At 36.9% G+C, this 13,650-nt stretch overlaps 1 protein-coding gene across 1 annotated transcript in view; it reads left to right on the forward strand.

Annotated features, from left to right (window-relative positions):
• HSD17B4 (hydroxysteroid 17-beta dehydrogenase 4) overlaps positions 1-13,650 on the forward strand; it is a 91,385-nt gene that overhangs the window by 14,522 nt on the left and 63,213 nt on the right. The window contains exons 3-8 of the mRNA XM_063085310.1: positions 4,533-4,640; positions 6,593-6,652; positions 7,855-7,876; positions 7,979-8,025; positions 9,811-9,895; positions 10,998-11,185. Coding sequence (XP_062941380.1) covers positions 4,533-4,640; positions 6,593-6,652; positions 7,855-7,876; positions 7,979-8,025; positions 9,811-9,895; positions 10,998-11,185 — 510 coding nt within the window. The remainder of the gene's footprint in view (positions 1-4,532; positions 4,641-6,592; positions 6,653-7,854; positions 7,877-7,978; positions 8,026-9,810; positions 9,896-10,997; positions 11,186-13,650) is intronic.

A 13,650-nucleotide genomic window follows, 5' to 3' on the forward strand; every position in this document is an offset into this window, starting at 1 on the left:
GATTCAGTTAGGTCAGACAGCATAGTTTTGTACCTGTTAATCCAGCACTTCTGCTCCCTGCTCCCTTCCTCCCCTCTCAGCCTCTGGTAACCATTATTCTACTCTCTACTTCTATGAAAACCACTTTTGTTTTTAAAGATTCCACATGTGAGTGAGATCATGTGTTCCTTTTTTTATGGTTATTTTGTTGATTCTATTTGCCAATCTTCCTTCTTCCTTTGTGATTGGTTTTCTCTAGCACTGTATATTGATTTCTCACCATTTATTTTTAGTATGTCTCTGATAAATTTTTGGTTATGTTTACAAAAGTTATGGTTATGGTTACAAAAAATATATTGTACTTACAACAGATTATTTTAGATTAATAACAACTTAAGTTTGATATCTAAGAAAAAAGAAAAAACCAAAGCCAACTCTCTGCTTTAGTGTCATTTCCCCTGACTTTTGGCAATTTGTTGTTTCAAGTTACATCTTTTTATATTGCCCATCTCTTGTATGGTTGTTGTATATGTTAGTGTCTTGTTAGATTTGTCTTTTAGTTTTTATACTAAGGATGTAAGTGGTTTATTCACCACCCTTATGACATTGGAATATTCTGAGGTTGTCTGTGAACTTAGTTTTATTAATGAGTTATATACTTTCAGATGTTTTCTTGCTGCTGCTTAACATTGTCTTCTTTCAGGTTGAAGAACTCCCTTTAGTGTTTCTTGTAGTACACATCTAGTGTTGATGAATTCCCTTGGCTTTTGTTTGTCTGGGAAAGACTTTATTTCTCCTTCATGTTTGAAGGTTAGTTTAGCTGGATAGAGAATTCTTGGCTGATAGTCTTTTTCCTTCAGCATCCTGAACATATCATCCCATTCTCTTCTGGTCTGTAGCGTTTCTGCTGAGAAATCCATTGAGACATGTATTGGGGCTCTGTTGAATGTTATGTGTTTCTTTTCTTTTTTTTTCATTTGTCTTTTTCGTGACTGGCACTCAGCCAGTGAGTGCACTGGCCATTCCTATATAGGATCCGAACCTGTGGTGGGAGCGTCACCGCGCTCCCAGCGCTGCCCTCTCCCAAGTGCGCCTCGGGCTTGGCCCTGTGTTTCTTTTCTCTTGCTGCTTTTAGTATTCTTTCTTGTCTTTTTTCTTTTTTTTTCCTTTGGTTTTTGATAATTTGATTACAATGTGTCTTGGGGTATTCTTCCTTGCAATTAATTTGATTGACGACCTTTGAGCTTCCTGTACCTGAATGCTGTCATCTTTCTCCATACTTGGGAAATTTTCAGCCATTATTTCCTTGAATATGCTTTCTACATCTCTTCCTTTTTCTTCTCCTTTCGGTATGCCAATTATGTAGAGGTTGTATTGCTTGATGGAGTCCTATATTTGCTGTATTTCTGTTTTCTTTTTTCTTTTTGCTCCTCTGATTTGGTAATTTCATATGTTCTGTCTTTGAGCTCACTGAATATTTCCTCTGTTTAAGTCTGCTGTTGGAGCCTTCTGTCTAGTTTTTCAGTTCAGATAATGTGTTCTTTATTTCTAGAATTTCTTTTTTTAAAAAAATTGATTCTATTCCTTTGTCAAGTTTCTCATTCTGCTCTTGAATTGTTTTCCAGATATCGTTTAATTTTCTTTCTGGATTTTCTCGTGACTTCCTGAACATCCTAAGAGGGTTATTCTGAATTGTCTGTCAGATGTTTCATGAATCTGCTGTTCCTCTGGGTCCATTGTTGGTGGTTCATTTGCTTTGTTGGTTTCATATTTCTCTATACTTTCTTGATCTTTGAATCTTTCCGTTGATTCCTAGGCATTTAAGGAGACTGCTACCTTTTCTAGGTTTTATAGGTGTTCTTTGGTGGTGTTAGACATTTACTGTTTATTATCAGAGCTTTGTTTCTGGTCCGTGGTTTTGGTTAATTCCAAAATTGGGGGAACTTCCTATGGGGACCAGCACTTGAGCTCTGTAGTGATGCTAAATTGTCGCTTTGCTGCTGATTCTCTGGGGAAGGCTTTTTGTGTGGACCGGATTTTAATTGTTGGCCTTGTAATCACTTCCAGGTCTTGTGAGGTCAGATACACCTGGGCTGTGTGGAAATTTGGGTCCAGGTTTGAGTCTTTCCAGTAAACTGCACCCCCTGCAGTTCTGTCACCCTGACGAGTCTCCATGGAGTGGGCCTGTGCTGATTTGAAGGCAGATCAGCTGTTCATGCTGCACTCCAGTGTTCTCCTGGCAAGCCAGACTGCCTTCTATACTCCAGACAATTCCTGTGGGGTGGGCTGTGTGCAGGTCCCTTGTGATGACTCACCAGCCTCTGGGTGGTTCCTTTCTTTGGTCAGCTGTGTCCCCTCCTGTGTGGTTCTGGGAACCCTGTCAGTGTTCTTGCTGGCCTGGTAGCTGGTATGGTGTACTCTGAGGCCCTCTTCTCTCCTGCATACTCCAGGCAACTTCATGCAAATGGCTCAGCTGTGGCTTTTGCTGGCTACTGTTCTGTGTGCTGTAGCTTCTTCCTACCTCTCACAGGGTGGGCCCTGAAGCTGCTGGCGCCTGAAACAGTTGAAGCAGTTTCTTCTTCCTCTCAATGCTGCTTCTCCCTCATAAACTCTGAGGGTTTCTCCTTTCTTCTCCCGAGCTCTAGAATTCCCAGGTTGGCAATCTTTTGCTTTTTAATAGTTGTAAATTGGTCAATTGCAGAGGAGAGTGACACTGGGGACCATCTATTCTGCCATCTTGATGACATCACAGTCTTGGTATTTTTTTAGCCAGTAGTTTTCTGTTATTTGAATAATTGTATGAACATGAACAATTAATACAAATTCGGTCTTTTGAGAATGTTATCACTTTTTTCATCTCTTGACGGTTGATGTAAGCCTTTTTTTTTCACATTATTTTGTGTCTTTGCAGCATTTTTTAATTTTAGTAAGACTGATACTATTTCATTGTTGGAAAAAAATATATCACAGTCCACATTTTGAAAAACTCATTTCCTTTTAAAAAAGAAAAAAAGTTAAGTGAAAACACATTTGCTCTACCTTATTTTAAGAGTGGCCAGGCATTGTGTTTTTCCTCTGTATCTTCCCTTTACTTCCTTAACCACCCAATTCCACTTTCAACCCTCACCCTAGTCCAACAAAAGAGTCATTCTGTTTTTTTTAAATGCTATTTGTAATCATCATCTTTTAAATAATGCTTCTTGTTCATTAATTATTTTGTTTAGAATACTGTTGCTACTACTTTTATTTTTAACATTTTAACTCATATACAAATCTCACTTACCAAATTTTAATATGGATTATGAAAAAAATAATACATTGCATTTTATTCTTTAGGGATTTAAGATTAATGATTAATCCATGCCTTAAACATTGTATGTTTAATCTTTCTGTTCTTTATTTTTTAATTTTATTGTGGTAAGAACACTTAACGTGAGATCTACCCTCTTAAATTATTATTATTTTTTTTAAAGATGACTGGTAAGGGGATCTCAACCCTTGGCTTGGTGTTGTCAGCACCACGCTCAGCCAGTGAGCTAACCAGCCATCCCTATATAGGATCCGAACCCATGGCCTTGGTGTTATCAGCACCGCACTCTCCCGAGTGAGCCATGGGCTGGCCCTACCCTCTTAAACTTTTAAGTACACGATACAGTAATGTTACAAGCCCTGTGTTGTACAGCAGAATTCTAGAACTTACTGATCTTGCATAATTGAAAACTTTATTCCCATTGGTTAGCAACTCCCCATTTCCAGCCTCTCCCCAGTCCCTGGCAGCCACCATTCTTTTCTCTGATTCTATGAGTTTGACTCTTTTAGATACCTCATATAAGTAGAATCATGCAGTATTTCTCCTGTGACTGACTTATTTCACTTAGCATAATGTCTTCAAGGTTCATCCATGTTTATCACATATTGCAGGATTTTCTTTTTTAAAAAAAATGCTAAATAATAATCCATTACATGTATATACCACATTTTCTTTCTTTATTCATTCATCAGTGGACATTTGGGTTGTTTTCACATGTTAGCTATTGTGAATAGTGTTGCAGTAAACATTGGAATGAAGATATCTTTGATATTTGAAGACAATTTCAATTCTTTTTTGTTTTGATTTCAATTGTTTTTGATAAATACCCAGAAGTGGAATTGCTGGGTCATGGGATAGTTTTAATTTTAGTTTTTTCAAGAATCTTCATACTGTTTTCCTGTGTACTTAAAGTGATTTTTACATTTTTTTCTTTTCTTTCTTTTTTGCTAAAAAATGGGTTGAATCATGTTCTTTTCAAAGGATAAAAAGCATTGCAAAGTTAAAAATTCTTGATATGAACATGTGTTTAAGTATTTTTGCTGTTTTAAAAATATCTGCATGGACAAACAAAGAGGCATGTTTTGAAAATACATATTTTATGGTGTGTTTAATAAGATGGGAGTAGGGTAGAAGGGAATTGGGCAGATGACTGAAGAAATACACTACTAATTAGAATTTTATTTCCAACTTATATTTTGGAGGTCTAGAAATTAATTATTCTTTGCTTGTTTTTGCATTGCAGTGAATGATTTAGGAGGGGACTTCAGGGGATATGGTAAAGGCTCCTTAGCTGCTGATAAAGTTGTTGAAGAAATAAGAAGGAAAGGTGGAAAAGCAGTGGCCAGCTATGGTATGGTATTTGAGACAACTATACTGTTTCTTTTATTTTCCTTCAACTTATGCTATTGCCCATGTTAATAATCTGTTAGTAAATATCTCAGCATTCTAGTGTAATTATGAAATTAGATTTTATCTGAGTTGGCCAAAGCTCTTTGGCTACCTATTTTATATAATATGTAAGATTTTTAAAAACTTTTGATGTAGATTATTTCACATGATTCTAACCTTTGTTCTGATGTTTATCTAATATTTTTATTAATGAGTACATGATATAACGAGTAAATTATTACAGATATGGATATGTTCTTATTTTTAAAGACCTGTTTTAGTTAGAAGGTAATATATTTCCACAGAATGATATTAAATTCTTTTAAAAATTGTTATAAAAAAATTCTTAAAATAACATAGTGTAAGAAGTGAAATGCCCCTTTTCTGTATCCAGCCTTCATATTCTGTTTTGTGGAAGTAGTCACGGCTATATGTAACTTTTTTATCTTTGTAAAAACTTTAGTCAAAGTTAGGCATTAAATAAAGCCATGAGAAAAAAACAGCAAATACAACTTTTGCATCTGATGAGTTGATCGTCATAGTATTTGTAAGGAGCCTCGTTACTTTATGATGCTAGTTGCTTACTGATTTTTCTGCAAACTAGATTGTTTTTATGGGCTGGGGATAAAATTTGAGTGACTTTATTTTGAAATTTTAGGGGAAAGGAAATAGGATATGGTTTGTTTTAAGTTTTTGAGGGAATAATGAGACAGACATTTTAGTATCTTTTTTCTACATTGGACATCTAGCAAAAATATTTTCAACTTTTTTTTTTTTTTAAAACTCTAGAGCTTTAAAAACCTATCTTATAAAGATAAAAATTCCAAACTCTTCTCCCCCCCCCTGAGTTCTGATAGGCAATCTGTATCAATCAGGCTTCAGTCAGGAAAACATAAGCCCCTCAAGGTTTTCCAAGTGTGAAGGGTAGGGAATTAGAGGCTCACACAACTGTTGGGAGGTCTGGGCAAGTGAAGGTCAGGGAAACTTTTGGTGACCAGCTCAGCCTGCAGCAGGTGATTCTCAAAAGCTCACTTACATGCGCTGTTAATCTTACATCTGTAGTCTGCTCACAATATTGCCTGCATCTGCAGCCTTCTCCTACTTTTTTACCTTCTAGGTGAGAATCTTTTATTGGCAGATCTAACTCAGGGCTACATGGGTCCCAGGGAAGGGACTGACTGTATCTATTGGCTTCTGACCTGTGATTAAAGAGAATACAGAAGAGGCAGCAATGTTGAGTTGACAACAGTCTGTTTGACACACAACTGTGCAGATGTGAGCTCTTCTCTGGGCTGGTTAGCAGAAAATAATAAAAGCATAAGATTTTATTGAGCTTTCTTTTTGTAGTTAGTATTGCAAAAACAGGTTTGTTTTCCATATATAATTATATAGCATTAACCGTGCTTTTTCAAATTAAACATGTACCTTCCTGTCTCTCAAATTCTCATTTGCATCCTGAAGGGGAAGTGCCTATGTAGCTATTTAAAATTAAATATAAATTAAAAAAAATAAAAATTTTAATTTTTCTGTGACACTAGCCACATTTTGAGCATTCCATAGCCATGTGCAGATATGTGGCTACCATATTGGATAATGCAGAAATAGAAGATTTCCATCTTCACAAGATGTTGCATTGGACAGTGCTGTTTTAGATAGTATTTGCCAAATATTTCTCATTCATCTTCTCCCCTCTCCCTTTTTTTTTTGTATGTTAAAGAATTGTCTATGGGCTAAATTTTTTTGTAATATTAGACCATCCATATTTTGTTGTGTGTCTGTGATATAAATGTATTGTTTTGGAAATATTCTGTTGGGTAAATAGTATCCATCCACCATGTGCTCTGATCCACAGAATTTAGAAGTCATTTGTGAGAGAGATTGCAGAAGTTTTGTACTAATTTCCCTTTCCCTTAGATTCAGTGGAAGCAGGAGAGAAGATTGTGAAGACAGCATTGGATGCTTTTGGAAAAATAGGTGATATTTCTTTGCCTTTATGGTTCTAACAGAGCAGCTTCTACCTTCCTCATAAAATATTTTTGAATTTACTTTTGTTTATTAGACACATCTCACTTTCTTGATAATCAAATTTTAGATTTGTTTTCTAAGTTAATTATTTTACATACCCTGCCTTATTCCATAAACAGCTTGATGTGAGTTTTATTCATATATGATTAGAGTTTATTGTTTTTTGTACCTTAAGTGCTTTAAAAACCTTATACACATTTGCTCAGTTCCCTTTTTATAATAATTCAATTAAACCCCAAATATGTTTGTAAGAAAAAATGTCAGTATTTTGGCAATAGAGGACTCAGTGGATTCTTTTGTATAATTATAATGATTTGGATAGAAATGATTCAGTGTCTTTCAGTTAATTAAGGTATCATAAGTATCTTCATTTTTAAGAAGCCCTTTACATATATCGTTTAGTCCATGTTTCTCTAGATAATCTTCCCAGTTAAAACTCATGCACTCTTAATAAAAGATTACTGAATTACTACAGGGAAGCATTACTGCAGATAAGCCCAACATGTTTACAATCTGAAAAACTTTACTTTTTGTAAATCGAATGTGCTCCCCCCTTTTTTATTTGGTCTAGTGTATTTATTTTTCTAGTTATGTTAGGTTGAACTCATAAGAGCCATATTCACATATCATCTGACAGAGGAATAGAGACCACAAAGGAGTGAAGTCATAGGGTGAAGCAACAAGATGATGGTTTAGCCTTAAAAAATAATTACTTTCTTTGTATCTTCATGCATAGAGAATGCAATTATGTGTCAAATTTCTAACTTTTTGGGGGAGGGCTTTTGACTTTTGAATGGCAAGGAACAAATCTACTAACCTTTTAACCTTCCAAGAGGATTTTGAGGTTAAAGTGAAGGATGGCTTATATTATGAATCCTCAGAATTTAAGTGTCGTGCCACAGCTAGTTCTATAGATAAGCTGATAGTATTTAAGTTGAAGGTAGAGGTGGGAAAATGTAAATATCCTCATATAAGTTTAAGAGGAAGATGCTGATATAATGTGATACTTGTGTTTTTGTGAATGAGTTTTTTTTGCCATAGGTGTAAAATTTTGTTTTGACAGCCAATTTTGAAAGAAATATGAGTTGTAAGCAAATGCACGTTAATATGCTTGCTTTTATATTTGTGACTTGGATTTTTTTATATTGTAGATGTTGTGGTCAACAATGCTGGGTGAGTATTTCTTTTTTCATTTTTAGTGAATGAGCATACAGTTATTTTTTAAGTGTATACTATCCCCCCTGCTTCTTACCCTATGTAATATCAATTTTTTAGAATTCTGAGGGACCGCTCCTTTGCTAGGATAAGTGACGAAGACTGGGGTAAGTTGTTTTTAATATGTATGTCTGTGGAATATACCTACCCACTTAACTTTTTTAATATTTGATAAATTTATACATTTAAGGAAAATCCTGCTTCTACCTACTTTTGCTTCTGCTAATATAAATGATGAATAAGCGCTGTACTGCAAATGATCAATAATTGGAAGTAGCCTATTTTTTTTTTCAACATTTGATGAATTAAGAAAATGTTAAATCTTTCAGCAGAAGTTATCTAAAAGGGTTTTGTTTCTTTCAATTTGTTTCCCCCTTTTTCTCAAGTGGTTGTCAGCATTTTCTAGCAGTATAAACTCTTTCTTTCTTTCTTTTTTTTTTGTGACTGGTAAGGGGATCGCAACCCTTGGCTTGGTGTCGTCCGCACCGCGCTCAGCCAGTGAGTGCACTGGCCATGCCTATATAAGATCTGAACCCGTGGCCTCGGCGCTCCCAGCGCTGCACTCTCCCGAATGAGCCATGGGGTCGGCCCAGTATAAACTCTTTCTAACAGCCTTTAACATTCTTACCTAGCTGTGTGATTCTTTTTTCAACAGCAGGAGTAGGATATGGAAGGGAGTGTAGGGCACTAAAAATGATGGAAATATGTAAGTAGGATAGGACAAAACCTGGATGTAATTTTGAAGCTTCTAATAAATAGGAAAGATTTCCATGTTTCTTTGCCACACTGGAAAGATCTAGTTTAGATAATGAACAAATCACAGTTATGAATTATTTTTTTTCTTTTGCTCTTTTTTGCCCTTACTTTCATTGGCCATCAGAACTAAAACAACCAACCAACCAACCAGTGGTGGCTGTGACAGCGGCAGGCATAGCAACTCAGGTGCAACAATTGTATCATAGTTTATAAAGTGTGCTTCTGGAGAATATTGCCAGAAGTTCTTTTGAAAGAAGAAAAATATCTTTGTGATTTAGAATTAAGCAAAGAAGAGCTTTTAGTTTCCACTGCACTTGTCACAACTGGGGTAAAATCTTTTTTCTCCCGAAAAAGATCAGATTTGCTGGCAGAGGGGGCTTATGTTGGTGCTTTTCTCAGAGCTGTGATGGGACTGGGGTATTTTCTTTTCTGATTCCATCCTACTAAGTCTACCATCCTGACTACACTTTCCTTTTTAAGTTCGTCTTCTCACTCTTGCATTCTTCTCAAATACACATGAAAACATTTGTTGAAGCCACAGACTGAAGCAAAAATAAGTAAGAATGATTAAAAAACTCTACAGGAGAATCAAATTAAATCTAGATTTGTATATCTAAACAACATTCCCTAAATGGTCTATTCATTAGATTGAAACCTCTGAAAACAGGCTTCTCTCTCTCTCTCTAACTCATTTGCAAACATGGTAAAAGTGGGGATATAGTGAGTATTTTTAAAATATTTCTTGATGATGAACTGTGTGGTTTATGATTATGCTTTAACTAATATTAGTGTTGAGTGCCAATTATACATGTAAAATTTTTGAATATTTATATTAGCAAATTTTTATATAAAGTAGGCATAAATTAAAGATGGCATTGTATTTAGATGTGTACAGAGATCATAATAATTTTGTAAATTATAGGGAAGACTGTTGTAAATCTGGGTGTGAACTATTGATTGATAGCATAATTGGAACAAAAGCAAAATACTCAGAAGAGGGTGTGACAATAGGTGATTTTGAATGCTAGGTATAAAATAAACATCTTTGTATAAGTAAACCATTGCTTATGTTTGTTCTGAGACATGCCTATGTAATTTTTGACAAAATATTTAATAAAAATAATTTCTTGTTTTAGATATAATCCATAGAGTTCACTTGCGGGGCTCATTCCAAGTGACCCGAGCAGCATGGGATCACATGAAGAAACAGAATTATGGAAGGTACAGAGACATGTGGCTGTCACGGGAGATTGACAATGTGTGTGGTTTCTTGTATACAGGGAAGGATTATACAAAGTGTTAATGAAATGATAGCTTGATGTCGAGGAAAATATCTTAAGATATGTGCAGCCTTTTAAAATGTAGTTTTGGCACATACCCTCTCATTAAACTGGTATCATTTTGTCACAGAGTTGCTGGCAGGACAGTTTATGTATTTCTCACTTCCTACGTTTCACTAATGAATTTCCTGTTGTTCGCTGGCATTTTAGAAGGTAGTACAAACATTGAGGATACAGCTGTACCTTATTCTCTAGCCAAAATGTCATTTTGTGTGTCCAGTCACCAAATAGGGAGAGATGAGTGGCTATTTTGTGCTAGCTGGTACTGGTCAGACATGAGTTAGTTTTTACTGTTTAGGGACTGTAGGACTTCTCATGATTGCTGCTATGTGAGGAGCTCAGAATGTGGCAGTGCGAGTACACTTACTCATGTACTCCGTTGCACTCTAGTCTCAAGGTCATTCCTGTTAACTTAGGGTTCATACATAGGTACTAGAAGCAAATTGTCTCTGATGCCTGTTGTTTTTGGAGATTTCTAGTTTATCATGATCCTGGTGGTTTCTGAAAATAAATGATATGTTTTGTTTTACTTGGTCTAAGTAGGTGAGTGAGGTTGGGTCAGATTATGAGATAACATTGTTTTAATGAGACATTTAATATCCAGAAACGGAGAGGGGCAAAGTGATGAAGATTGAAGAATTAGAACTGCTTTATCTAGTATTTCTTGCTATAATTTTGACATATACATTGCCAGTTTATTTTATGTTTGTAAATATTTATTGTTGTTTTTGATAGCTAATGAATGTACATTCTTACACTTAAATTCATTTGGTTTTGACTAGGGGTTCTTTTTAAAAGTTGAATTTTGAGAGATTACTTTTATTATATTAGTGTTATTTTAGATAAATGAATCATGACTGTAAGAAGCCAATGACAGTGTACAGAGTTGCTTTTGACAGGCACAGTAGTACCAGAATAGGATTAGAGTGGAACATTATCAAAACATAGAAACAATGACACTGAGAGATTGATTTTCCTTTTAGGATCATTATGACTTCATCAGCTTCAGGAATATATGGCAACTTTGGCCAGGCAAATTATTGTGCTGCAAAGCTGGGTCTTCTGGGCCTTGCAAATACTCTTGCAATTGAAGGAAGGAAAAGCAACATTCATTGTAACACTATTGCCCCTACTGCTGGGTCACGGCTGACTAAGACTGTTATGCCTGAAGGTAAGTAAGCTTAGATGTTTCAGTTCTGTTACCCACAAATCTGTGTGGAGTGAGCTTTGCAAAAGCATTTACTTTTTTGAATACTTAAAAAAATTATTTTCTTTCCTATTTCAAAACCATTTTGTGTAATTTATGTTCATTGTGGAAGGTTTAGAAAAGGACAAAGGAAAAAATAAAAAGTGACTCAATTTTACCACACCACAGTGCACTTTTTTTTTCTTTGCATAGACATAATGTTTTTATAGAATGGGGTAATAACATTATTACTGTTTTATAGTAATTATTATTAAAAAAATAATAGATTTGTTTTTCAGGGCAGTTTTAGGTTTATAGGAAAATTAGGCAGTTAGTACATAATTCCCATATACTCCCCTTCCCACTCAGTTTCTCCTGTTACTAACATCTTGCATTAGTGTGGTATATTTATTACAACTGATGAACTAGTATTGATCCATTATTATTAACTAAAGTTCATAGTTTACACCAGGATTCACTTTATTTTTTTTGCTGCTGGCTGGTGCATGGATCCGAATCCCATTCTTTGTGTTGTGCAGTTAATTGGGTTTTCACAAGTGCATGATGTTATGTATCCACTGTTACAGTATCATTCCAAAATAGTTTCACTGCCCTAAAAGTCCCCTTTACTTCGCCTATTCAATCCTGGGGGGATTGAAGTTCATTTCTTTTTATCATTCAGTAATATTCTGTTGTATGGATATACCTAATTCTTTTATTCATTTACTTATTGAGGGAAATTGTGGTTGCTTCCAGTTTTTAGCAATTATGAATAAAGCTGCTATAAACATTCATGTGCAGGTTTTTGTTTGAACATAAGTTTTCAGCTAATTTGGGTAAATACCAAGGAGTGTGATTGCTGAATAGTATAGTAAGACTAGGCTTAGCTTTGTAAGAAATTGTCAAACTTTATCATTTTGCATTCCCAATGAGTGAGAGTGAAAGACTCCCGCAGTGGGTAGTCAGTCAGTTCAGGGAGACCCTCCCAAGGAACAGCGAGACCACGGCTTCGGATGCAAAAACAAGAGGTTTATTGAACACACAGGTACCCGGGCGACTCAGTCTTTCGAAAGACTGGCGCGCCGAGTAGAGCTCCTGGGTCCTTTTTATAGCAAAAAGCGCGGGTACAGAAGCGAGAAGCAAGGTAATTGGTTAGTTTAAATCAAGCCAGGGGTGAACTTCGGTCAAGTGGGAGTCCTTGAAACAGCTGAGGGGCACTCTTGAAACTTTAACTGACTTGTCTATTTCTGGGAACTATCCGCCCTTTGCCTCGGGCCGGGGCCCAGGTGCATAACCACAGATATCCTGTTTGACTCTGTTCCCCTTGTTTCTTAACTTGACTTTTTGGCTGTATTTTCCCTATACCCTTGTAAAAAGCACTTCCTTCATTCCCCCATTTCTCTTGTGGATCGCTCTAATCTTAGAGCGGAATTAAAAGTTATCTTCGCCATTTAAGGTTTGGTATTTTTGCCTAAGGACCAGAATCTTAACTGCACTTACCCTATCATTGATGAATTGGACTAGTCTATTGATGACGTAGGGCCCAAGGGTGAACAACAGAAGGAGGAGTAATAGGGGCCCGGCGATGGTTGACAGTAGGGTGGTCAACCAAGGGGAGTTATTTGATCTGGTTATAAGCATTTTCATAGTTTGAGTCAGGAGGCCTGACTCTTTTAGAGGCCGGTGCATCAATTTCTGGAATATCCCAAGCCTCGAGACCCGCCGCCAGGGCACATATATCAGGGGTAAGGGAGGGCCACCAAGTCCAAAGGGGGTGGACTTCTGTCTTGAACCAGACAACCTTTCCAGTTTGGGACAGTACCTGCCAGGTGAGGGTGTTGGGCTGGTTAGGGTTATTACTTGGTAGGCTTGCTCCGCCGCCGCCGAATGCGCAACTTAAGAGGATTATCAGTCCTCTCCAGCTCCCAGGATTCATCTGGTACGGAGGGTGGCGCAGGCTTGAGGTGAGAAGCATGTACCCAGGCTGCAATGCCGTCTACTTTTACCGCTGTTGGTGTGGTCAGTAGCACCAGGTACGGGCCTTTCCACCGAGGCTCAAGGCTGCCGGTCCGATGGCGCCTAACAAGCACTTGGTCTCCGACCTGGAACGGATGAGGGATGGCCACGGCACCTGGCTCGTATACCTCCTTGATCTGGTCCCAGATCTGGGTTTTTACAACTTCTAAAGCCTTTAAGTGAGTAAATAAGACAGGAAGAAAGTTATCATCGGGACCCAGTGTTCCTCCCAACTCAAGTATGGGGGGGGGTCCCCCGTGGAGGATTTCATAAGGGGTCAGACCAAGCTGGCCAGGGGTATTCCTGGCTCTGAACAGCGCTAAGGGAAGGAGGGCCACCCAGTCTTTTCCACCGGTCTCTAAGGCCAATTTAGTTAAGGTCTCTTTGATGGTTCTATTCATTCTCTCTACTTGACCTGAGCTCTGGGGCCTATA

Source organism: Cynocephalus volans, chromosome 2, assembly GCF_027409185.1.
Source record: "Cynocephalus volans isolate mCynVol1 chromosome 2, mCynVol1.pri, whole genome shotgun sequence".
Taxonomy (NCBI): Eukaryota; Metazoa; Chordata; class Mammalia; order Dermoptera; family Cynocephalidae; genus Cynocephalus; species Cynocephalus volans.